General features: G+C 42.6%; 1 protein-coding gene across 1 annotated transcript in view; it reads left to right on the top strand.

Annotated features, from left to right (window-relative positions):
- Nucleotides 1-3,704: 3,704 nt before the first annotated feature.
- LOC121281589 (gamma-aminobutyric acid receptor subunit gamma-2-like) overlaps nt 3,705-27,480 on the top strand; it is a 404,445-nt gene continuing 380,669 nt past the window's right edge. Inside the window, exons 1-4 of the mRNA XM_041194589.1 lie at nt 3,705-3,847; nt 4,090-4,306; nt 11,909-12,057; nt 12,189-12,256. Of these exons, the coding sequence (XP_041050523.1) occupies nt 4,191-4,306; nt 11,909-12,057; nt 12,189-12,256 (333 nt within the window). The 5' untranslated portion in view covers nt 3,705-3,847; nt 4,090-4,190. The remainder of the gene's footprint in view (nt 3,848-4,089; nt 4,307-11,908; nt 12,058-12,188; nt 12,257-27,480) is intronic.

Genomic DNA, 27,480 nt, shown 5'->3' with positions numbered 1-27,480 from the left:
CAGCCTGCTTGATTGGCACCCCATCCACAAACATTCACCCTCTCTACCACCGATGCATGGCAGCATCTATCAGGTGTGCTGCAGGAACTCACCAAGGGTCCTTAGACAGCACCTCCCAAACCCATGACTGCTACTATCTAGAAGGACAAGGGCAGCAGATACATGGGAACACCACCACCTGGAAGTTCCCTTCCAAGCCACACACCACCCTGACTTGGAAATATATTGCCATTATTTCACTGTTGCTGCGTCAAAATCCTGGACCTCCCTCTCTAACAGCACTGTGGGTGTACATACACTACGTGAACTGCAGTGGCTCAAGAAGGGAATAAAAACATTTTAAAAGCCTGAGATCATTCTAAACTGTTTCCAGAAACCATCCTTTTGATCAGTTACGTTCCCCACCTCTATTCACAATTTCTATATATCCTATATATCTATACATTCCAAACCCAGGACCACTACCATCCAGAAGGACAAGGGCAGCCGACACAAGGGAAAAACCACCACCTGGAAGTTCCCCTCCAAGCCACTCACTGTCCTGACTTGGAAATCTATTGCCCTTTCTTCACTGCTACTGGAACTCCCTCGCTAACAGCACTGTGGATGTACCTACACCATATGGACTGCAGTGGTTCAAGAAGGCAGCTCACCCCCACCTTCTCAAGGGCAATTAGGAATGGGCAATAAATGCTGGCCTAGCCAGCCATGTCCACATCCTGTAAAAATGAATTTTCAAAAAAATCCAGTTCTCTGTTGGTACCTCTCTGAGCTATCAGTAGACTTTAGAAGCATATATATTAATGTAATTAAATCAAAATCAGTGAGAATTTTTCATCTTACAATATGACAAGCTGAACTGATCTACAGGTTTATAGTCAAAATTATACTTGGTGTTTTACAAGTAAATGATGATAGCAGGTTTTTGCTGAAAGTTCTTTATCTCACTTATATTGGTGTGCTAACAATTCAGAAGCTCTAGAGGATCTGGCCACAGTGTCTCTTCTTTAAATTTTAAAATACAATTAAATCTGTTCTGCTGTGTTATGAGCTGCATCACCTGGATTCCCAGCCATTAGTCCCATTGTAAGTTGCTCAGAGCAATGTCCAAGGTCCAACGATCATCAGTTACTTCGTTAATGACCTATGCTGTATTATAAAGTCAGATAAGGAGCTGTACACTGATGATCATACATTGTCCATCTCCATTCATATTTTATTAGATAACGAAGCTGTCCGTGCCTATGCGCAGCAGGACATGAACAGCATCTGGGTTTGGGGTAAAAAGTGTTAAATAACATTCACACCTCACAAGGGTCGTACAATAGCTATCTTTAACAAGAGAAAGCCCAGCACTTTCCCTGATATTTAAAGGCATTACTATTGGCAAGTCCCCCACCATCAACATCCTAGTGATCACGACTGCCTAAACTCAACTGCAATAGCTACATAAGTGTCCTTATTAGAGCAGCTCAGAGGCTTGGTATTCAGTAAGGTAAGCCTCTTGACTTCCCAAAGCCTCTCCACCACCTATAAGGCACAAGATAACTGTATTCCTCTCTGCAGATGCTGTCAGACCTGCTGAGTTTTTCCAGCTATTTTGGTTTTTGTTTCAGATTTCCAGCATCCGCAGTAGTTTGCTTTTATCTTACTGTTTAATTGACTGTCACTTCTCTTCCCAGAATGCCTACCTTGAAGAAGTACTGCTCTTCTCTCTGACAGGATTTCCACGTCTCTTTTGCCCTGTTCACCTTCATTGCTTTCCATTTCTCTCCTGGTGTTTGACAAGGTGTTTACTAAAACTCACTTTCCTTAGGTAATATCACCACTGTCAACACCCCTTTGTCCTTTTGTCTATGACTTCTTTGGCAATTTCTTCTTTGCCTCCACCTATCACTGGCCCTCAATCCAACTCTACCTGTTCCACCCCCCTCAATCCACTTATATTTCACCTCATTTCTATATTTCCTTAGTTCTGATGATGAGTCATACGGACTCGAAACGTTAACTGTATTCCTCTCCACAGATGCTGTCAGACCTGCTGAGTTTTTCCAGCTATTTTTGTTTTTGTGTATGATAGAATACTCTCCACTTAACTGGATGGCTGCAGCTGCAACAGCAGCAATGCTCATAAATTTCAACACCATCCAGAATAAAACAATCAACACCCCATCCATAAGTTAAAACATCCACTGCTTCCATCACTGGTGTACCCTCATGACTGAGTTTATTATCACTAGATGCAGTGCAGCAACTTGCCAAGGCTTCTTTAGAAGCACCTCCCAAATCCTTCACATCAACCCATTTTGAAGGGCAAAGCCCACAGGTGTACAGACACTTCCAAGTTCCCTCTCAAGACACATGCCATATTGAACAAGGCATATATCAATATTCCTTCATTGCAACTTGACAAAATCGTGGAATTCTCTACTGAACAACATTGTGTATGTACCTTCACCTCGTAGACTGCAACAATTCAAGAAAGCCCACTACCACCTTCTCGGGGGCAAATAGGAATGGGCAATAAAGGCAAAAGGAGCTCACAATATAAATAGCTTTCACAAAGCTTAGACAAAATAATAGTTGGCTTAATTAAGTTTAGATCTTGCTGTCTACCGTTATTTATAGACTAACCAAAATAAAATAATAAAGACAATTTTAGAATACAACCATCAAAGTTTATACTTTTATAAATATACCTTAAGATTTGGCTGTTAAACATATTTCACACAAGGTTGACCCTCCTAGGTTATGATTAGGTCCGAGTCAATTGATTGGATTTTGTCTTTGTAATGCAGATGCTGCCTGACCTGCTGAGTGTTTCCATCATTTTCTTCCTTTTATTTCAGATTTTTACCATCGTCAAAATTTTGGATTTTGTGATATCTGATGTGATCTGCACCTTCTAATTTATTTACAGGTTGACTCTTCAATCTTACTGGAATGTGTCTAGCGACGCCATGATTACTTGAGCAAAATGTAACTAACTAGATCAACATAATTAAACTAAATCCATCCCAAGCGATAATCGAGCGCTTGTGTTCTTGGACAGCTGATGCCATCAACGGTTACAGTAAACTTAACAAATTACCTTATTTTTTATAAGGCCATGTAGTGCATTTTTCAGTTGACGGCAAACCTGCTTAAATTGAAAAGTTCATCTCAGTCAAAACCGAAAAGGTTTATTGGAAAACAGTCAGCACTTGAAAAGAAATCAGCTCCAAAGACATTTTTTTAATCAAATAAACCCGCTGATTCTGTCCTTATCTGTCATTGGGGATTACATTGCAAGCAGACTTGTCATAGAGATAACAGTACTTGACTTGAAATTGTTCAATACCAAGCGGTGGATGTCAGTCAGTATTATATGTTTCAAACCATTGAAATGCGAATTCGTTTACCAAGAAGGGAAAGAGGATAGCAAATATTTGCGATGATTTTGTTGGGGAATAGTCAAAGCTATTGCAACACTGCATGTGCTATAAAATCACCACCCTCCCTGGCTCCGCTCTCTTCGATGGGAGGGAATGGTCTGGTGAAGGTTTGGCTCTGAGTCTGTGTTTAAACTTGGATCACAAGAGGTTGCTATGACACACTTCGCCCTCTGTACTGCTCTCTCTACCTCTCTCTTTTGCTTTCACGTGGAATCGCATCCATTACAGTTAGAGCAGCTACGTATAATACCAAGCTAAAAAAAACAGCCAAATCAGCAGCGTCTCGAACCATACTGGGGATTGTGACGATATATTTACCACAAGAAACGTCGTGGATTTTATTGGTTTCAAAAGGAAGCTTCCTTTAATGTCTGGACTAATGTCACAATTCTAAAAAAAGCCCGGAATATAAGGTAAATATACACATGTAATAAAGATACAATTTTCAAAAGCACATTAAAGAAACATGCCTTGATGATTCCAGTAGGATACTATCCCCACTGTGACTCCCGGATTGATTTGCAATGGAAATTATATGAAACGGTTGGGTTTAAAGCATAATAAACTTATTTCTATACTTGTTCCGATTGTAATTGTGTCATTGCCTGGGAGACGGTTGGGCTGTCTGATCTGACGTTTAAATTGTCTTCAGCAGGCTGCTGATCGTTTGCTACACGCCAAGAATCAAGTGCAAGCTGCTTTGTGCTATGTTTCTCAGTGAATATTCACGGTGAGAGGACGGAGTCGACGACACAGATGAAACGAGAGATGGCTTCTCATAAAATACATCTCCAATGTCCCATCGCATCAAATAACGTCTCTTTCCTCAGAAAGATAATCTGGACATTTCTGATTGCGTGTCTTCCATCCTGGTAAGTATGTGTAAATTGCCTTCTGTTTTGCATATGTATTAACATCTCGATAATATAATTAGTATTGGAAACCTTTCTCCCCTTATAATCGGCGATTACTGCATTGATAGTATGCCTGGCCACACAAGAATGCATTAGCTTCCTATCAGGTGTTCCAGAGTTCCGTTGTTATGGGTCATCAGAGCTGTTTAAATTTAAACTTGGCTTTATATTTTTCTGAACGTTATAATATGTAAACCGATCCTTAACCTTGTGTTACATTTCATGCAAGCATTTCGGATTTCATTGTTCATATATTCTTCGTGGTGGAAAAGGGATCATAGGATTTATCTGCATGGCTCCTCTCTTTTGCTTCAAACATGGTTTTACATTGAAAGGGTTGTGGGGGATGCCAGAAAGGACGTGTTGTTCGGTTTCCGTTTAAAGGTTTTCTGTTGCAGCATTCTCTTGCCTATTTCCCATGACCGTGCGTGCCCTCCTATGTAGGTCATAGTTTGCCTCATACCTGTACATACACAAAGGCAGTCTCTCAATAAAGGTGGATTCAATGCATTCTTATGTACATACTTCGAGAAATAAACAGCAGTTATGTACTGGGGCATACATACTTACACCCAGCTACAGAAACCTATGTACCTGCACAGACACATACAGCTGTTTTGTTTGACAGCTGTAAGCATGGAGTGAAAGTATCCATGAATCCAGGTTGCACATAGTCCACCCAATGTAGCGAAAAGCGCGGTCAGATGGAAAAGTAGCGCAAAGTTTTTTTTTAAAAGATGGCTTAAATGGAACGCAGGCCCTGTCAGGTTCATCATCCTTGGAAATCCGCTTTGATGTTTGGGATTTCCAAGTTTATTGGTGCTGGGGTGCGGACATGAGATGGGTGAATGTTGGATCCGATCTCTTATGCTTGAAAGGTTAAATGCGTCACGTGTGGCTGTCCCGAACAATTAAAAGAAAAATACATTTGTAAAGCTAGGCAACGCAACACAGATTTCCCTCTATTAGGGTTACAGAGGACAGGTAGCAGATTAAATTGGTTTGGTGGCTAAATATTATAATTGCACTATAGTTAGGTCACTAAGCAGACTACAAGTAGGTCTAGCTACTGCCTCCGCAATGGATATCTTAGCATTATGTAGGGACAAGCAGAGACCTACAAAATTTTGCAGTCAAAACAGTTATGTAGGAAATGGAGAGAAGGACACGTTGCTTTTCAATAAAACATTAGTTTGCCTTTTGTGGACTGATACAAGCTCTGATGAAAGCAGTAAAGTGGCCTTACATCACACCATGGCATTCTAAATCATGTTGGTAACCTGTGGCCTGAGGCCAGATAATACATTCATTTTATTAGATGTTTTTAAAATCCAGCAAAAAAGAGAAGACATGCAATTCTCTTTGTAAGGAAAGCCTTTGGATACTAGAACATTACGGAAGGATAAATTCAGAGCTGTTTTCCCCTCCACCACGACTACCCCTCCCCCCATCACTACACATGTTTTGGAAGTGCTTTCTTTAAGTTGGGTAAGGATGTACACACATGGAAATGTTGAAAAATGTTATCACTGAACAGTTTTCAAAAATGAAAAAGTGTTAATGTGCTATAAATATTAAATACATTATTTTCACCTGATTACTGGATACTTCTGCAGAAACACTGATACATCAAATGCAATATTTTCTTAGTTACTGTGTGCCTTTCAGGCTGTGACTTACAATATGATGATCTTAATCCTGAACTTTATGTTTAAAAATTAAAAAGAGAACATGCTTTGCTTTCTGATAATTTTAAGTTGTGCCTGATTAAGTATTAATATCAAAGTGCCTCTGAAGTATAAAGGAAAGCAGATCATTTTTGACATGCCATTTAACTCAGTGACTGTGTTTATTACATACTTTTGAAAAGTTCGTAAGCCCGTATGGTGGTACAGCCTCTTTATTGCAGAGCTAATAGTGCCCTGAAGATTGACTATGACAAGTTATAGCCTCTATTTTCCCTGAAAAATATAATAGCTAATGTCATAAACCAACATCATTTGATGTAATAATTCAAATGTAATTACAGTGATTTTAGTGAGGTACGTAGTGCTCTGGGCGGTTACTGAAGTTTCTACTGACCATATTGCAATAAACACTAAAGTTGTAACTTTACTGATATGCGTTCAATAACAATACAAACCGTACTTTAAGTTATGCAAAACTACAGTTCATTGTCCATTTTGGCATGTCTTATAGTTGATCTAAAATTCAGTTTTGTTTACATAATGCCTTGTAGCCATAGCTCAGTAAATAACACTTCTGCTTTGCAAGGGTGTTCATATGTTCGTATGAAATAAGTAAAGTAAGTAGTCAAGTTATCCTAAGAATAAACGGGAGCATGCATATAAAAGTCAATGTTATATATGTAATAAACATCCCATGTCTTACGACAACATCTTGCATGGCAATTGCAAAGGCTCACTCTGGAGACTTGAAAGAAAATCTCACACTCCAGCGCATTACTGATGAAGGGCTGCACTGTCAGAGGTACAGTCTTTTGGGTGAAATGTTAGACAGAAGTCCCATCCCCCCTTTGAGGTGGATGTAAAAGATCACATGGCACCATTTCAAAGAAGAACAGCAGAGTTCGCCCTAGTGTCCTGGTCAAAATTTATTCCTCAACAAACATCACAATCAGATCATCTGCTCATGATCTCATTTCTGTTTGTGGGACCTTGTTGTGCGCAAACTGGCTGTCACTTCTCCAACATCAAAACTGTGACTACGCTTTGCAAGTACTTCACTGGCTATAAAGTGTTTTGCAATTTCCTGAGGTTGTGAATTTATTTTATTTTCTAAATTATATCATCCATTATTTCACTTGAAATTCACTTGCAGAACAGTAAGGAATATGATTCACATATCAACGGTAATTTGTAATAATTTCAAAGGACTTTCATGTGATAGTATGAAATAAGTCCAAGTGGTAAAGTTATCTTAAGGAAAACAGCAACATAAAAAAGTGAATACCCTGTAATAAATTAAAACAGAAAATGCTGTAAATACTCAGCAGACCTCGCAACACCTGTGGAGAGAGAAACAGCTAACATTTTAGGTCAATTACCTTTCATTAGAACTAGGAAAAGTTAGGAACATAATAGGTCTTAAATGAGTCAAAAGGAGGAGGATGGATAAAGAAGAAAAGAGAAGGGTTATTGACCTGAAAAGTTAACTCTGCTTCTCTCCACAGATGCGGCCTGATCTGCTTAGTACTTACAGCATTTTCTGTTTTTATTACAAAATGGATAGAGCCAAAGATGGGAGTTGAGACAGATGAGTTGGTAAGAGCCAAAAGGGTGGTAATGGGACAAAGAAACAAAAGAAATGCCCAGAGGATGTGTGAAAAGTAGAATAATGAACAGCTGCAAAAACAAGGGGCTGGATTTTATGCAGGGGCGGGGAGAGCAGACTACTCGCCCCCTCCAGGAAAGTTGGTCCCAAACTGACCAACTTTTAAAAATCCTGCCCCGCAGCAGTAACATGCAGTAACACCCTTGTTCAAAAAGGGGTGCAAGGATAAGGCTGGCAACTACAGACCAGTCAGTTTGACCTCAGTGGCAGGGAAACTTCTGGAAACTATAATACGGGATAAAATCAATAGTCACTTAGACAAGTGCAGGATAATTAAGGAAAGCCAACATAGATTCATTAAGGGAAAATCATATTTAACTAACTTGCTGGAGTTTTTTGAGGAGGTAATTGAGAAGGCTGATATGCTGTTGATGTGGCGTACATGAATTTTCAAAAGGCATTTGATACAGTGCCACATAACAGATTTGTCGGTAAAATTCTAGGTCATGGAATAAGAGGGAAAGTAAGCACTTGAATAAGAAATTGACTGAGTGACAGGAAACATAGATGAGGGATTGGAAGAAGGTTTATGGTGGAGTTTCCCAGGGGTCAGTGTTGAGACCCTTGCTCTTCCTGATATATATTAGTGACTAGACTGTGGTGTGCAGGGCATGATTTCAAAGTTTGCAGATGATACAAAGATTGGAAATGTTGTCAACTGTGGTGGGGATAATCTTGAACTTCAAAAGGACAGACATGTTGGTGGATTGGGCAGATAAATGGCAAATGAAGTTCAATGCAGAGAAGCATGAGGTGATTCATTTTGGCAGGGAAAATATGGTGAGACAGTATAAAATAAAGGGAGAGCCTCTAAAGGAGGTGAAGGAACAGAGGGGCCTCAGGTGTATACATACATAGGTCATTAAAGATGGCAGGGCATGTTGAGAGAGCAGAGAGCAGTTATTAAAACATATAGCATCTCAGGCTTTATTAGTAGGGGCATTGAGTACAAGAGTAAGGAGGTCATGTTGAATTTGTATAAGACACTAGCTAGGCCTCATCTGGAATACTGTGTTCAGTTCTGGGTGTCATACTTGAGGAAGGATGTGAATGTTTTGGAGAGAGTACAGAGTAGATTCACAAAAATGATTCCAGCGATAAAGAACTATAGCTATGAGGATAGATTGGAGAGATTGGGACTCTTTCCCTTGGAGAATAGAAGGCTGAGAGGAGACTTAATAGAGGTATTCAAGATCCTGAGGGGTATGAGCAGGATAAATAGTGAGAAACTGTTCCCTCTCAGGAGAACATCAAGAACTAGAGGGTCAAAATAACTGGCAAAAGGAATACATATGATGTGAGGAATCTGGAATGAACTTCCTGAAAGGTGGGTGGAGGCAGATCAATTGAGGTATTCAAAAGGGAATTGAATTGCTACCTGAAGAGAGAGAATATGCAAAGTTATGGGAATAAGGCACGGGAGTGGGACTAGGTGGAATGCTCTTTCAGAGAGCCCGTGCAGACTCGATGGGCTGAATGGCCCTCCCACAATGTAAAGATAGTGATACTATGAGCAGGCTAAACTGGCTCAGGGTTGGAATTTCTGCCCCTAGTGGACATAAAGTCCCACCCTCGAGAGCTGCTGACTGATTTGATTGGTCAGCAACTCTCGCAGTCCAGGCAGTGCCAGAACTCAGTAATGGGTGCTGCTGGGACTGCAAGGAGGCACAGGAGCAAGTGCAATGGCTACTGGAGACAGATAAGTCCTGTGCTTTTTAGGGCAGGAAGGGATCGGAGAGGGTAGGGAGGGGGGAGAAGGAGGAGGGCTGGGTTTTGAAGGACAGGTGGTGAGGAATAAAGGGGGGGTGACATCTTTTGAAGGGAGGGGTGCCCTGGATGTGCACTGGGCACCCCTGATTGTTGTGCACATCCCACCGCACCCCCCCCACCCACCACTCTCACCCCCCGCCCACCCACGGCCCTTCGTTCCCGTCTTTTGAAAGAAGTTGTTTCAAAAACAGTTTTTGCACTCTAGCCTATATGCTATTGCCCAGCATTTTCTGGCAATGGAGGCAGAAAACTAATTGCCAATAAATTGAGCAGTTAAGGGCTTAATTAGGCCTAAAGGAGGGTGGCCTAGTGTGCAACTTACCCACCTCCTGTATTATGGGGAACAGGTTGGTGTGGGCTGGGCACCCGACATATTTTACCTGCTTCCTGTTGAAAATGCGCCTGGTGGGTCATTGTAAAATCCAGCCCAAGAGATACAAGATTAAAATCAATACATGCAAAGAAAAGGAAACAAAATGGAGGGCAGGGATTACAGTTTGCAATTGTTGAACTTAATGTTAGTCCAAAAGGTTGTGAAGTGCAAGATAAGGTGCTGCTCCTCAAGTTTACATTCAGCTTCATAGGAGCGCTGCAGTAGGCCAAGGACAGAGGTGTCAGTGTGAGTGCAAGGTGGAGAATTAAAACGGACAACCACAGGACCTCAGGTTCGAGCTTGCAGACTGAATGGAGATGTTCTATAAAATGGCATTTGGTCTCCACAGAGCAGAGCCGACTGTATTGTGAGCAGTGAATATGGTATAAAAATTTAAAACCAGTTCACATAAATTGCTGTTTCAAGTGGAAGGACTATTTGGGGCTTTGAAAGATGAGGAGAGAGGAGGTAAAAGGGTAGGTATTATATCTCATTTGCTTGCCTGCAAAGGTGTCATGACAAGGTGATGGGTTGTTGGGGATTATTGAGGAGCAGGCCTGGGTGTCACAGATGGAATGGTCTTTTGGGGAGGGGAGGGGAAGATGTGCTTGGTGGCATCACGCTAGGGGTGGCAGAAATAGCGGAGGGTCGTCTGTGGAATACAAAGGCTGGTGGGGTGCAAGGTGAGGACAAAGGGAATCCTATCATAGCTCTGAGAGGGAGGAGAAGGGGTGAAAGCAGAAGTGGGGGAAATTGAACAGACATGATTGAGGACCGTGTCATCCATGGTGGGGTGGGGGAGGGTGGCGAGGGTGGGGGTAATCCTTAGGCGAGGAAAAAGAGGACATATCAGAAGCACTGATGTGGAATGGTGCATCAAGAGAAAAGATGTGATGGTGATGGAGACACTGGGAGAATGGAATGGAGTCCTCACCAAACCAGACTGTAAGCAATTGTAGCCAAGGTAGCTGAGGGAATCAGTGGGCTTACAGTGAATATTTGCTTCTCCCCAGAAATGGAAACAGAGAAGTTGAGGAGGGGAGGGGAAGCATCGGATTTGGATCACATAAAGGGTGGAAATTAGAGCCTAAATTGAAATTTTCCAGTTCAGCATCAGAGGAAGAAACAACACTGAAATAGTTATCAATGTACTGGAAAAGAAGTTAAGGGAAGGGGGAGTAGGACTGGAACAAGGAGTCTTCCACATATCTCACAAAAAAGCAAACATAACTAGGGGTCATGCAGGTACCCATAGCAACACCTTTTATTTGGAGAAATTGAAATGAGTTGAACGAGACATTGTTCAATGAGAGAACAAGTTCAGCCAGGCAGAGGAGGGTGCTGTTGGATGGAAATTGGTTGGACCATTCAAGGAGACCGTGGAACACCTTCAGACTGTCCCGGTGGGGGATGGAGGTATAGAGTGATTGGATGCCTGTTGTGAAGAGGAGATAGTTAAGGCCTGGAAATTAGAAACTGTTAAAATAACTGAGGGCATCAGAAGAGTCACTGATGTAGATGGAGTGAGACTGGACTAGGGAAGAAAAAATGAAATCAAGACTGGAAGAAATAAGTTCAGTGAGGCAGCAGGCTGATACAATAGGACTGTCCAGTTTGTAGATCATTGGGAGGAAGTAGAAGTGGGCTGTTCAGAGCTGGAGGGTCTATGAGGTTTATGCAAGAATTTCAATGTTATGCATTCATTGAGCATCCCATATCATAAATTTACATTTTGTACATTAATTAAATTAATTATTTCATGTATTATTTTCCTGTTGCAATTTGAGTATTGAATGAAGTAATCTTTCTCAGGAGTATTCTCACCATCAGCTGTTTGTATTCTCACATATCCTTATTTATTCCTCTCTCTCTTCTGGCTGCACAAAAAACATCGTATGAAACAGCAGATGTAATGTGAAAATCGTGGGTAGGAAATCTGACATAACTGGCTTGTGGCAGTAAATTTCCCAAAAAAGAATATTTTCTCCCTGTTGTATCTCTCTATTTTTTTGTTTTTTTTGTTGACTTTTTGTTTTGTATTTTTTCTCTCTTAATTTTCCAAGTTCTGGCAAAAATGAAGATGAAGACTATGAAGATTTGATACTTAACAAAACATGGGTATTGACCCCAAAAGTTTATGAAAGCGATGTTACTCTTATTTTAAACAATTTATTGGAAGGGTATGACAATAAACTCAGGCCTGATATCGGAGGTAGGTGTACTTGAGGCTCCATTTATGTATTTTTTAATTTTTAAATTAAGTTTTGATTTTTTTTCAAAATTGCATTTGCATGTCATTAAATGAGAGATCTATTCCTGATAACTTGCCATGTTTTCTTCCAGTGAAGCCAACAATAATTGGTACTGACATGTATATAAATAGCATTGGTCCAGTGAATGCAATCAATATGGTAAGTAATATGAATATCAATCTTAACTTTGGTGTTATGGGAGCTGTAGTTTTAACATGTGAAATTCTGAATGATTTGGAACATTGATTCTTGAACAATTTTTGGCTCATGAGAACATAAGAAATAGGAGCAGGAGTAGGCCATTCAGCTTCTTGAACTTGACTTGCCATTCTGTAAAATCAGGGCTGATCTCTTTTTGACCTCAACTCCACTGTTCTGCCTGCCCCCATAATCCTTGACTCCCTTGTAGATTAAAAAAAACCTGTCTAACTCAGCTCTGGATGTACTCAATGACCCAGCCGCCACTCCTCTCTCGGGAAGGGAATTGCAAAAATTAACCATACTCTGACAGAAGAAATTCCTCCTCATCTCCGTCTTAAATGGGAGACTCCATATTCTGAAACTATGCCCCCTAGTTTTAGATTCTGCCAGGAGGGGAAGCATCTTCTCAGCATCTAAGCTGTCAAACCCCCTAAGAATCTTATATGTTTCACTAAGTTCACCTTCTAAACTCCAAAGAGTATCAGCCCAACCTCCTCAAACTTTCCTCATAAGAAAACCTCTTCATCCGGGTAAACATCCTAGAGACCCTTCTCTTAACTGCCTCCAATGCAAGTATATCCCTTTTTAAATAAGGAGACCAAAATTGAACGGAGTACTTTAGGTGTGGTCTCACCAACTCCCTGTATAGTTGTAGCAAGATTTCCATTGTCATAAAGGCTATCTTTGCATTTGCCTTCCAAATTACTTGCTGTACCTGCATACTAACTTTTTGTGATACACATACAAGGTCACCCACATCCCTGTGCACCACAGCATTCTGTAGTCTCTTTCCACTTAAATAATCTGCTTTTCTAATCTTCTTACCGAAGTGGACAACCTCATATTTTCCCACATTATATTCCATCTGCCAAATTTTAGCCCACTCACTTAACCCATCTATACCCCTTTGCAGGTTCTTTGTGTCCGCCTCACAACTTGCTTTCCTACCTATCTTTGTATTGTCAGAAAATTTGGCTACCCAATTTGGTCAAACTCAACCAACATTTTAAGAGTTTTGTGTTCCACATGCCAGATGCACTGGCAGCAATAAGTTTGGCTAAAACTGGTCATTTTTTATATTCAGTAATGGGATGTGAACGTTGCAGGCAAGGATGGTACTTATTGTCTATCCCTAACTGCCCTTGAATCACTGCAGTATATGTGGTGTAGGTGCACCCACAGTGTTGTTAGGTAGGAAGTTCCAGGACTTTGACCCAGCGACAAGGAAGGAATGGCAATATAGTTCCAAGTCAGGATGGTATGTGGCTTGGAAGGGAACTTGTGCGTGGTGGTATTCCTATGTGCCTACAGCCCTTGTTCTTCTAGGTGGCAGGGTTTGTAGGTTTGGAACTTGCTATTGAAGGAGCCTAGGTGAATTTCTGCAGTGCTTCTTGCAGATGGCACGTATTGCAGCTATGGTACATCTGTAGTTGAGAGAGTAAATGTTTAAGATGCTGGATGGACTGCCAGTCAAGCGGATTGCTCTGGATGGTGCCAAGCTTCTTAATGTTGGAGTTGTAGCAATTCAGTGGGGAGTATTCTATCACTTCTAACTTAAGCCTTACAGATGGTGGTAAGAATTTGGGGAGTCATGTAGTCCAAAGGGTCAGTGGGTGAAGGGTGAAGATTGTTTTAAAGATGCACATTACAAATATGCATCTCCTCACCCAGCAACCACAATTTCAGTCTGTTCACTTTTATAAGAGCACAAGTGAATCACCAGTTAATGCTCACCACCAACATATAATGAATATGATTAACATGAAATTAATAATCAGGAGGTAAGTTACTCACCACAAAATACCCAGCCTCTGACCTCCTCTTGTAGCCACAGTGTTTATGTGGCTGGTCCAGTTAGTTTTCTGGTCAATGGCGACCCTAAAAATATTGATGAAGGATTCACCAATGGTGATCTAAAGGTTGAAGTGTCAAGAGGACTTGAAACGTCAACTCTTTTCTTCTCCGCCAATGCTGCCAGACCTGCTGAGTTTTTCCAGGTAATTCTGTTTTTGTTTTGTGATCTAAAGGTAGTTGGTTAGATTCTCTCCTGGAGATGTTCATTGCCTATCATTTGTGTGGTGCAGATGTGCTTTCCACTTATCAGCACAAGCCTGAATATTGTCCAGGTCTTGCAGGTGCGAGCACAGACTGCTTCATTGAAAATAAAATCAGACAATGTCTGAAGTTCTTTTATTTCAAATGCAAGAAAGAATGTACTGATGCAGTGTATGCAATTTTTACAATCTAGGGAGATTATATGCTGTGGCTTTACATTTACAACTGAGTAATCTTTTGAATGACATTCTTATTTGTGGGAGGATAGGCCTGTTTTTACAATATTGGGAAATCCTTGGATTCAAATGCACTAATGCAATCTATGTGTCACATTTAATATCTAAGCATGCTGGACATTTTGCCTTTTTGATATCAGTACAGAAAAACCTATCTTGTATGAGTAAATCAAGATTCCTAGAATGTTCAAATTACTCATGAAAGCTGACTTTCATGTTTCCCATGTGGTAAATCATGCTTCACAATTTATTTTCTATGTTTGTTTTCCTTTGCACTTCTGCGCACCACACTCAGACAAGCCCACTGGTGTACTTGACATATGTACCTAGAAATTTGGTTTTGCAGTACCTATTTTTCAGGTGCTACCAGTCCTAAGGACCAATAAGGCAGGCAGGAAGCCCTCACACATTTCTGACCAGACTGTATTTGAAGATGATGTTGCACTGGTGGCAGAGTCACACGCTGGCAACATTTAAAGGCAAGAGTAATGGATGTAAAAGATGCTTCTTAAAGGGCCTACCACAGTGATTCACTTGCTGATCTTGCAGAGCACAACATGGTGCTAACTGGCAGGAAAAGCCCTCACCATCACTATTTAAAGGGACCACACAGTACTCACAGGTCCTTAGCATCAGCCTGGCATAAATTGAAAGGAATTCCAGTCCCTCGAAGTACAGCTGATATGTGACCATAGGTAATGCATCAAGCTGGTCTATTGCTGCTATCCCAGCAGGAGTTAGAATCCTTCATACTATGCCAGTACTCTGTCCTACCTTTATTTCAATGAGGCTAGCAAATTATAGGCTGGCTATTGGGTTACAAGGCTTGTCTCTTCTGGATATGTTTCATGACTGCTTTCAGCAATTCATACACAGCTCCAAAGCAGATCTAGAACCAGGACTGTGCTACTACAAGGAACATTTATTGACCAAACAATTGGCATGCTCAAGCACCGCTTCTGCTAACTGGATTGTGCTGGAGGAGCTTTACAGTGCATGCCTGAGTGGGTGTCCATAATTGTCTTCATCTATTGTATGCTGCAAAACTTTGCCACCATAAGGAACCATCTTTTACCACTACCTTGGCAGCAACAAGTGCAGGATGAGGAGAAGGAAAAGGAAGAAGAAAAGGAGGCAGATGATGATGAGGCAGAAGTAGTGTAGCAAGTAACATTGCCTACTTGCCTGAGCTCACGGAGACCAGTTCATTGAGAAGCTCTTCACCTAAATCAGACCTCACATTCCCTGTTCACCAAAGTCATGACAATTTGCCGTTCAGTAGTACAGAGCTTGAGTGTTGCTGAAAGAAGAGACATGCTATCAAAGCTTTTCATCTTGAATGAACTCTGGCTCATTTCCCAGGGCAATACTTTGACCAATCGGAGTTGACCTGCCCAGTTTCAATTTGAACAAAGCTAGGCAGCTAACTGCAACATGTTGATTCTCCATGGCAACGCCTCCACCAATCAGAGTCCACTTGCCAACCAATCAGCACTCTATTCTCATGCAGTATAAAATGTTGTTTCCATATTACAGTTTGCTAATGTCTTACAAACTATCCTGATGAGTGCAAGATGAAAAGCTTAGATAGCCTGTCTCTTTTTTTCAGCTGTAGCCATAATCATTCCTTACAGGCATCATTCAATTACATTACTTCACTCTAACCTTATAGACCTTTTCATTTGAAGGATAACCACTAACTTTAACAAATAAATGTTGTCAAAGTATGTCAGCATTGACCAAAACCAAATTAATCACCATTATTCAATGGCTTGTATATTCATTTTCCTATCTTTGTGCTCCAAAAAGAATGTTTCTCCAGTGGTTCCAGCATGGCTGGTGGAAGGTTGGTGAGCTTCCATTGAGGACAATTCAGATGGCCTTAGAGGATGACCTTGAATACCTCTAGGCCTAAAGGGCCTGGCTTCAGACTGAACAACCTTAGTGTGGACTGCAGCAGTTTGGGATGGCTGGTTGAGTGACACTCACAAGATCTGATGGAGGAGCAGGCTCGCTATCATCCTAACAAGGGCTGCAAGTGCCATTCCTATGGAACCATGTGCACATACCTGGGCGGTACATGCAGAAATAATGTGATGCTCCAGAAGTCCCTGAAGCCACAATGGCAGCCAGTTTTGAAAGAAGATCATCAGTTTGTCCTGCAGTGGAAGCTATCAGTGCTGCCAGGAGGCTCCATTTTGTGGGTAAGGAGAGGTGATGGAGTTCTGCTGTGGTGCTGATGGATCTGACCACTTGGTTTATGGTAGAATGGTCTCTGTGCTCTGCATAAAGCCTTGAACAACATTCAAATAGGGCTTTCCCATGCTCCATGACGTTGCACACAAGCTTTCTGGCAGGCTTCTCAGTGCAGCAAGCATTTCCTGATAGATGCCCATTAGCTTTCTTTGACAGCCTGAGCTATCAAATTCTATATCTGAGTCTTTTACAGAAGCACTTGTATGCAACCTTTGTTCTGATGAACTGGCCTATATGGTCCTATTCTTCTGTTTGAGCTCCTGTGCACTTGTACCTAGAGAGTCATCCCCTGCAGGTGCCTCCTGTCACAAAGATATGCTTTATGGAATTAATTAATCTCATCAGCTGGATTCACATATTAAACTTTTTAAAAAGGGACATTTCGTTGAATGACAAAGATAGATTAAATTGTCTGCCAATTTACTTGTGCAGTCACAGTCCATTTCGGGGAGATGTAGGATCTCTGGAGGCCTCAACAGACAAAGGCCTCCCTGGAGGTGTGAAAGCTTCTTCCCTGCATCATGCATATGAAAGAATGAACCATTCAGGAGTGAATTGCTTTAACATTAAACATGAATCATAAAAGCAAAATACTGCGGATGCTGGAAATCTAGAACAAAAACAAAAATACCTGGAAAATCTCAGCAGGTCTGACAGCATCTGAGGAGAGGGATACAGTTGACATTTCGAGTCCATATGATGATGAAGAGCCATACGGACTCGAAATGTCAACTGTACCCCTCTCCGCAGATGCTGCCAGCTGAGTTTTTCCAGGTATTTTTGTTTTTGTATTAAACATGAATCACCTTGGCTATCACAATGGCAAGGAGGAGCTGTGCCAGTCATGAGCTGATCAACTTCCTTTTGGAATATACAATTGGCATGGAGAGAGGTCATTTAATACAACCCTTTGTGCGGATGCTTGAATTTGGTATATGGCAGAGATATTCTGGCTGTTGGAGGGAGCGGCTCTCTTTTGCCCTCTCTCTCTCGCAATAATATTCCATATAAGCTTTGAGCCCTGTCTTGCTGAATTAAAAATTTGTCTACATCACTACAGCAGACAGAAACTCTCTACTAAAAGCCATTGGATTTCTACAACAGTGTTTCAAGGAGGAAAAAGACACACCAGACATGACTTTAAACCAGCTGCCTCAACTGAAGAACCAATGCCTCCGGATACAATCAGTGAATCTTAATGGCTTTCCTTTTTCTTAATCTGCACTTAAACTTGGCCAAGTTTAACATTTGATACTCTGTAAAGTTGTTTTCTTTTCTGCATGCTTGGGGTTTGAATGTGCATTTGCATGCATTAGCTGGAAGTAGGACATATTTGTACATTTTTAACATTTTAAACATTTTTCCCTGGGTGGGATTTAGGACAATTAAACTAACCCCTTACTTAACTCAAGAAGTCTTTAAGTGTTTGGAAAAAGTGGCTGTCTAGGCCGAACAGCTGACAGGCTGTATGTGAGCTTTGGGTTGTTGGTAAGTGAGGGTTGCAGTGGTGGTGAATGTGTGAGCTTCAGGGGAAGGAGGTGCTGTGATACACTGGAATGATTTCAGGAGAGTAAATTGTATTGAGGGAGGGTACTCTTGTGGGTCTGTTGATATTATAATTAAGGGGCAGTATTTGATGCCCTCCCATGTGGCTGAATTTGATGTCAGGGTCATTTAATCAGGCAGGAGGATGGAGGGTGAGGCCCCGGCCACCACCCCAGCTCCACCCCAATTGATTACTTGGAGGGAAGTCATGTGGCTGGCCTTCCAACTCCAGTGACAATTGAGGCCCAAAAGTGGGCAATTAATAAAAACAGAAAATGCCAGAAATACTCAGAAGGTTATACAATTAATGCTTATTTAAGGGCCTGATCCCACTACTGCTGGTGTTAATCCAGTGGGAAGCATGGCAAGTTTACCCGTGCGAGCTTGCTTTTGACTCCCGGGGGAGGGAGGATCCCATGTTCAAAGACAATCAATGCCTGTTTGAGGGTCCTCGCATCAGGAAGAAGAACCCACCAAGAGCCACACACCTGCCCTTGCTTCTGACTCCCCTCTCCCTTCTTTTCCTGCAACCCCCATCCTCCGAACCCCCTCCTGCCATCACTCACCTGTGGTCTGGGATCCAGCGATGATTCTAGGCCTTGGGTGGGTGTCTTACTGGCAGCAGCCACAGCCTCCGGGTATGGTGCCATTCAATAGAGTTGCCAGCCTCTGACTGGCCAGCCGCTCTCGATCCGGGGGCCGTGATTCTGGGGAAGGCCTGCCACTGTTCAATTAAATGTCTGAGTGGAAATTAATTTGGCATGCCTTCCCTAAAAGAGGCATTGCGGAGCTCTCGCTGGCTCCCCAGTCGGCAAGTAAGACCCCTGTTACCTCCATTAAATACTTCCCTACAGAGTTGTAAAAGTGCAGCTGTAAGCAGAAAATATGAGAGCAGACTTCTTATCTTAACAAATCCAGTTAGATCATTGGATTTTGTTTTACAGTATTGTAGTTTGGTCATTGGTGCGATGATCCTCGCTTTCACCTACACCGTAGTTTCTTCTTACTGCCTTTGAAGAAGCGGCATGGAGGCCTCCCTGCCTTCTGGGGGAAAGAGAATGTCCTTGCTGTCCAATGACTGCATGGAGGTCCCCAGTGGGACATCGGAAACCCTTGGTGACAACTTACTTCTTCTTTCAGTGATTCACAAACAAATTTCTTTTTGTGTGTCTGCAACTAAATTGCAACGCCCCAATAAGAATTGCTGGTTGCCTTTAAGCAGACACCTAGATACTCGATATTCTTCACCGATCGCTGCGGTAGACAAATGGGTGGCATTAAAGCAAGTAAACACCATGAATATTGCTTACCACTTGCGCACATATGAATTGGTGTATGCAATGCCAATTCATGTATCCTGTTTACCAGATGCTGGTTGTGATCAGATTTCTGGATTATTTTTGACACTCAAAAAACCATCAGTTTAAAATTGAGGAGTAAGAAATGTGTTTTATTACATTTTATAATAAATGCACCATTTTGCCAACAAAGTACAAAATAACAGGTTATTTTTTCAGGTCTGGATATCTAAAGTAATAACTATTTTGAGTGTTGATAACATTGACATGTAGTATTTTTTATAGCTAGTTTATTTATCTGTACCTGTATATTTTGGATAATGATTTTAAACAAGAGATGGATGTTCATCCTAATTGATGAGAATGATAGGTGGGAGTGCTTTTACAATTAAACTAGAAGAGAAATTCAGCTGACAATAAACTACTTGGTCTGAAAGCTTCAGTGGTAGCACAGGCTCAAGGTGCTGAATGTCCTACTCCTGTTCCTAGATTCCTATTTGAAGAAGAGTGGGTCCACTTATTCTTTTCACAGGATGTGGGTGTTGCTGGCTAGGCCAACATTTGTTGCCCATCCTTAATTGCCATTGAGAAGGTGGTGAGAATGTGGTGGTGAGCCGCCTTTTTCAACTGCTGCAGTCCATGTGGTATAGCTACACCCACAGTACTGTGAGGGAGGGGGTTCCAGGATTTAGACCCAATGACAGTGAAGGAATGGTGATATTTCCAAGTCAGGCTGGTGTGTGGCTTGAAGAGGAACCTGCAGGTAGTGGTTCTCATACACCTACTGACCTTGTTTAGATGGTAGAGGTCAGGGATTTGGTGAGTTGCTGCAATGCACATTGTTGCCACTGTGCATTGTTGTTGTAGGGATTGAATGTTTAAAGCGGTGGATGGGGTGCCAGTCAAGAAGACTGCTTTGTCCTTGATGGTGTTGTGTTTTTTGAATTTTGTTTGAGTTGCATTCATCCAGGCAAATGGAGAGTATTCTATCACACTCCTGAAATGTGCTTTGTAGAGGGCAGATTTTGGGGAGTCAGGAGGTGAGTTACTCACTGCAGAATTCCCAGCCTGTAACCTGCTCTTGCCACTAGTGTTTATACGGCTGGCCTAGTTCAGTCTGGTTAATGGTAACCCCCAGGATGTTGGTAGTGGGGGATTCGATGATGGTAATGTCATTGACAAGCAAAATGGTTAGATTCTGTCTTGTTGGAGATGGTCATTGCCTGGCATTTGTGTGGCACCAATGTTATTTGCCACTTATCAGTCCAAACCAAAATGTTGTCCAGGTCTTTCTGCACATGGACTCAGACTGCATCGGTATTTGAGGAGTCACAAATGGTATCGAACATTGTGCAATCATCAATGAACACCCCCACTCCTGACCTTATGATGGAAGGAAGGTCATTGATGAAGCAGGTCATTGATGATGGTTGAGCCTAGGACACTATACTGAGGAATTCCTGCAGCAATGTCCTGGGACTGAGATGATTGACTTCCAACGACCACAACCATCTTCACCTGTGCTAGACATGACTCTAACCAGGGGAGAATTTCCTCCGATTCACATTGACTTCAGTTTTGTTAGGTTTCCTTGACGCCACACGTGGTCAAATGTTGTCTTGATGTCAACAGCAGTCACTCTCACCTCACCTCTTGAGTTCAGCTCTTTTGTCAATGTTTGCACCAAGGCTGTAATGAGGTTAGGAGCTGAGTGGCCCTGGTGGAACCCAAACTGAGTGTCAGTTTGCTGAAATATTGTCAGGGCCAATAGCCTCTGCAGTATCCAGTGCCTTCAGCCATTTTTTGATATCACATGGAGTGAATTGAATTTTGTGAAGACTGGCATCTATGATGTTGGGGTCCTCAGGAGAAAGCCGAGCTGGATCATCCACTCGGCTCTTTTGGCTAAAGATTGTTTCAAATACTTCAGCCTTGTGTGATGTGCTGGGCTCGCCCATCATTGAGGATGGGTATATTTGTGGAGCCTTCTCCTCCAGTGAATTGTTTAATTGTCCACCACGATTCAAGACTGGGTGTGACAGGTCTCCAGAGCTTAGATCTGATCCATTGGTTGTGGGACTGCTTAGCTTTGTCTTTCACAAAGTGTTTGCACTGTTTGGCATACAAGTAATCCTGTGTTTCAGCTTCACCAGGTTGACCTTCATTTTTAGGTGGCCTGGTCCTTCTCCTGGCATGCCCTTCTGCACCCTTCATTGATCCCCCAGCTTGACGGGCCATCAGGTTACAGATTGTGTTTGAATACAGTTGAACACAAGGTTTACTAGACTAATACCTGGAATGGGTGGATTACCTTGTGAGGAAAGGTTGGACAGTCTAGGCTTGTATCCACAGGCGTTTAGAAGTGTAAGAGCTGACTTGATTGAAACATATAAGATCTTGAGGGCTCTTGACAAGGTGGATGCGAAGAGGATGTTTCCTCTTGTGGGAGAATCGAGAACTAGGGGTCACTGTTTAAAAATGAGGAGTCGCCCATTTAAGACAGAGATTAGGAGAAGTTTTTCCTCTTGGAGCGTCTTGAGTCTTTGGAACTGGTGTTCAACATGGAACAATACTGATTCGTCAGCTGGGGGCAGTGGGGCAGCAGGTGTTGAGAACGGTAGGTGTAATCAGCAGGACGTTTCCTTGCACGTGTTTGACCTGCTGCCATTAGACTTCATGGGGTCCAGAATCAATGTTGAGGACTCCCAGGGCAACTCCCTACCAACTGTATACCACCATGCTGCCACCTCTGCTGGGTCTGTCCTGCAGGTTGGACAGAATATACCCAATGGTGATGGTGATGTCTGGGACATTGTCTTTAAGGTATGATTCAGTGAGTATAACTATGTCAGACTATTGCTTGACTAGTCTGAGGTGCAGCTCTTCCAATTTTGGCACAGGCCCCCAAATGTTAGTAAGGAGGACTTGGCAGGGTTGACAGGGCTGGGTGTGTCATTGCCATTTCCGGTGCCTAGGTCAATACTGGGTGATCCGTCCAGTTTCATTCCTTTTTGACTTTGTAGCAGTTTGCTACAACTGAGTGGCTTGCTCGGTGACATTTCAGAGGGCACTTAAGAGTTAACCACATTGTTGTGGTTGGCCAAAAATTCAACTCAAAATATAATTGAACATTTATCTAATAGCTATTTGTGGGAAGTTGTTGGTGCAAGATGGCTGCTTCATTTACCTGCACACCAACAATTACTACTTCAGAATAGCAATTTGTTGTGTAAACTGTTTTGAGATGTTCTGATATGAAAGTAATACTTCTTTATAATTGATACATAATGGCCTCCTCGCTGAAACATTACCCTATTACCTTATCACAGTTTACCAGAATCTAATCTGCAGTTAATTACTAGGAAATAAGTTTGGCGTAATCAATTACATGGAGATACAGGAGAATATAGAACTGCACAAATGAGAGTGATCCAGTGATTCAGAACTGACATTGCAGGAAGTCTTGGGGCTGAATTTTACACCCCGAGGGCAGGCCTGTGCCCGACCCGATCAGGCATAAAATTGGCCGAGATGACATCGGGCGAGCGTCCCGATGTTTCGCTTGGTGGGCGCATGCAAAAGTCGGAAGCGTGCCCAGCAACCAACTAAGAGGACAATTAAGCCTATTAGTGGCGCAATTGTCTGTTATTTTTCGTAGCCAGTCCAACGTTACAGTTGGCAGATGGGCGAATCAGCCATGCGGCCTTTACATTTTTCATCAAACCTCATCCAAGGGCAGGATGAGGTTTCCGTTATGAAATAAAATAAAAGTAAAAATCTGTGGACAGCATTTTTATCATCTCTGTGTTCAGGTGCCTGATTGTGATGCTTGGCCATTTTTTTCTTGGGGCAGAAATTTCCCCCTGTTGTGGGGGTGGTGCGGGGGCAGGCCCGAACCCAATCGGCGCCCCTGATTGGGGCTGCGCTGCCATTTTATGTGGGCGGGCCAGTTAAGGCCCACCCAGCGTGATGTGCGCCTGGAAGCGCTGAACACTCCCTGTGCGGGCGGGGGGGCGTGGGGGGTGAGGGGGGCGGTGGGATTCCCTGAGTTGAGGCCTGCACTCTTTCGCACGGAGCTGCCTCAGGGAGATTAAGTTCAGAATTAAAGTTCTCGTTAAAGACAGAGAAAAATTATTTAGACATGTCCCCTCATGTGACAACATCACTTGAGCTGTGACATGTTTGAAAATTTTTTATTTAATTAATAAAATCTTCTTGAAACCTCATCAAGGTTGGATGGGCAGCATTCGTAACTACTTTAATTACTTTCTTAATGGCCTTAATAGGCCTTTGACAGATCTGTGGGCATGCAGCTGACTCAGCTGCGCGCCTGCCGCCTGAAAATTTAAATGATGTCGGGAGGCCTGCCCGACGTCACAGCGCATCATTTTACGCATCGGCGAGCGGGTCCCAGCCCCCCTCGCCAACCTGAAAATTCTTCCCCTGATTTTCAATACTTTATTTCATGGCTTTCGGGTCGGCAGCTCCCTGAGGCAGCTCTCTGCCTTCAGGGAGCTTTCTCTCAGTGCTCGTTCGCGCCCGTGGAAACGTCATTGCCCACCTTCCTCCCGCCTCCACCCCGACAGCACTGAGCTGTTAACTGGCCAGCCAGCGTGAGATCGCGGTCGGGGGCCGATTGCAGTCAGCAGCCCGCTTCCTGACCACTCCCAGGCCTGCCGATCGCGTCAGCCCGCCGAGCTGAAAATTCAGGCCTTGTTCTGATGTGTAATATTAGGAGGTGGACAAGATATTTCATGGTGTAAATAGGTGGTGTGTCACAGGCGGCTGTGGTATGTGATAAATATAAGCACAAACTGATTAGATGATCTGTGAAGTTGTGAGTGGGCTAAGATGCACTTCACAACTACAGATATTTATCACATCACAGTCGCCCAGAAGCATTCAGTTTTTTCACCGTGTACTGCATTGTTCAACCCTGAAAACGACACCCACGTTGATATTATTGGGACTTTGACCACCTGACATCTTAAAACTTTTGAACATACTAAGCAGGGAAATTAAACATTTTGTTGTGCATTCTGATGATTTCACATCCTGCACAACATCGTGACATTATTGTACCAAATTTATTCTGTACGGGCCCGTCTTCTCTGGAAAAGAAAAGGCTGAGGGGTGAAATGTTCAGAAATCTTTAAGATAATGTTAGGATAGATATGGGAAAAATGTTTCTCCCGGTCATTAATACAAGATAGTCACTAATAAATCCATTAGGGAATTCAGGAGAATGTTTTTTTTTCCCCCAGAGAATGGTAAGAACGTGGAAATCGCAAACTTGAGGAGTAGTTGAGGTGAATAACATAGATACATTTAAGGGGAAGTTAAATAAACATGGGAGGGAGGAAAGAATAGAGGGGAATGCGGGTAGTTAGGTGAAGAAGAGTTGGAGGAGGCTTGTGTGGAGCATAATTACAGGTATAGGCCTTTTGGGCCAAATGGCCTGTTTCTGTGCTGTAGACTCAATGAATAAGGAGGTTTGGTCTCATTCCTAATTGTAATTATGCATATATATTTATAATATTTATATATTTTAATATCTATTGATAGGAAACTTGCAATTGCTTTGAATTTTGGTTGCTGTCACAGTCAGTGTTGGGCTTGAAATGCAGATGCATTCACTCACCTTGACCAACCAAGTGAGGTCATTAAGCATCTTTCAGTACTGTGCCGTGTCCTGAGGGCGGCGCTCTGGGCATTCAGCACCCTTGCCACCTGATCCTATTTCTTTCTGAGGCTCTGTCTGGAAGAGTTCCTGCCCCTCCCCCCATTGGAAACAAGGCACCTCTCCTGGTGTCCACTTGTCTGATTGTTGCCTCTCAGGTGGCATTGCTAAAGTAGGGGGCCTTTTCCCTGCCACGACGTGACACCTTCCTTGACCAAAGTGATTACCCAGCAGTCGACAGTGCATTAGTGCAGCTTCCCTTTTATTGGGACTGCGCATTTAAAAAAGGAGGGCTGCCTGGAGCATGTGCTTTGTAGCGCACAGAGGCCACCGAAGTACTGCAGAGAGGAGTGATGTGCTGAATCTGCTTGGGGCCACACTGCAGCATGAAAATGAGATGTACACATCAAAAGGTATGGTGCGAGCATTGTATTGTGACCATCTTGCCCAAGACACACAGCTATCCAATTACTAGCCCATTCAGGCTTTTAAAAAATACTGCTGAGCACCCATGAATTTTGTATCCACTGCCAGTAAATCAATGGGCTGGATTCTCCTTTGCAATCCCACACAAAGTCAGGCAGGATAGTGTTGGAGAGGGAAGGAATTTTTGGGTAGTGAGTGCTGCAGCTGCCTCAAAGTTTTAAGCTGGATTTTCTTTCCCTGTTCTTTCTGGATCAGCCTCTCATTCCAGGTGATATGTTAACAGCTGTTGGGCCGAATGGCCTTCTTTGTGCTGTAATCCCATGCTATTCCATACTTGCAGATTATAAATAATAGTGCAGATGGGGTGCAGATTTTTTATTTCGTGCACCTCACATACCACCACCACGTAGATGGTGAGGGTGTGCCCCCAAGGGCAGCAGTAACAGTAACAGCCCTGAGATCCTCCAGTGGAGGTAGAGAGCTCTGTCGCAGCATCCTTTCTCCAATCTTGCAGAAGCATACCTTCTTTTATAGGCCTTGGTTCTTGCTGAGGCTGACAAGTCTAATTTGGTCAACAATGGGGCGTTTATGCCCCTATTTAAATGTCTGTCCACCTCTCCTGTTGCTGTGGTGTTGGTCCTTGCTGCAGCTGAATCCTTCAGGCTCTTGCTGTGCATTACAAAATGATTTCAAAAGGGAAGACCTTGATTGACCAATCTTATTGAATTTTTGAAGAGTTAACAGAGAAAGAAGGCATTGGTTATGCAGTAGATGTAATTCATCGAGATTTTCGAAAGGCCTTCGATAAGGTGCCTCATAATAAACAAATGAATAACTTCAGAGAATGTGAAGCCAGGGGGCAAGTGGAAAAATGGATTGCTAGCTGTCTTTAAGACAGGAAGCGGAGTGTGTAAATAAAGGGTAGTTACTCAGAGTGGCAGAAGATGGAAAGTGGTGTTCCACAAGCATCAGTGCTGAGACTATTGCTCTTCACAACTTACATTAACGACTTGGACTTTGGAATCAAAAACAATTTCCAAATTTGTGGATGATACCAAATTGCGGGGAATAGTCAATACCGAGGAGGGCAACAACAAATTAAAGGAGGGCATAGTAAACTTGCAGAATGGGAAAATGATTGGCAAATAACATTCAACGCAGATAAATATGAGGGAGCATATTTTGATAGGAAGAACAGGGAAGTCACTAATTACTTGGAAGTTGCAAGTCTAGGTGGGATTGAGGAACAATGGGATCTCAGGATACAAATATACCAATCACCAAAGATTGTGCTATAGGCTAGTTAGCAAGTGCATAAAAAGTTCATAAATGAACTAAGGGTTGGATTTTCCAGCCACTCCTGCCGGTGGGATCTTTCAGCCCCGCCAAAGTCAGCGGCCATTTAAATGGCTCGCCGCATCCGCTACTGGGCCAGAAAATCCCAGCCTAGGTTTTATGGTTGGCGGGCAGACGAAAGGGCCAAGTGGCCTTTTTTACGAAACCTCATCCACGGACAGGATGAGGTTTCCAACAGCAAATAAAAATAAAATAAAAATTTTTAAATTTAATTAATAATATGTCCCTGCTCATGTGACAGAGTCACATGAGGGGACATCTTTTATAACATTTTAGAAACCTTCATTTTTTTATTTTGAAAAATGTTCATCTCTCTGAGGCAGCTCTGTG

The sequence above is a fragment of the Carcharodon carcharias genome, chromosome 8 (genome assembly GCF_017639515.1).
Source record: "Carcharodon carcharias isolate sCarCar2 chromosome 8, sCarCar2.pri, whole genome shotgun sequence".
In the NCBI taxonomy this organism is placed as follows: Eukaryota; Metazoa; Chordata; class Chondrichthyes; order Lamniformes; family Lamnidae; genus Carcharodon; species Carcharodon carcharias.
This window is presented reverse-complemented; position numbering and strand designations above follow the sequence as displayed.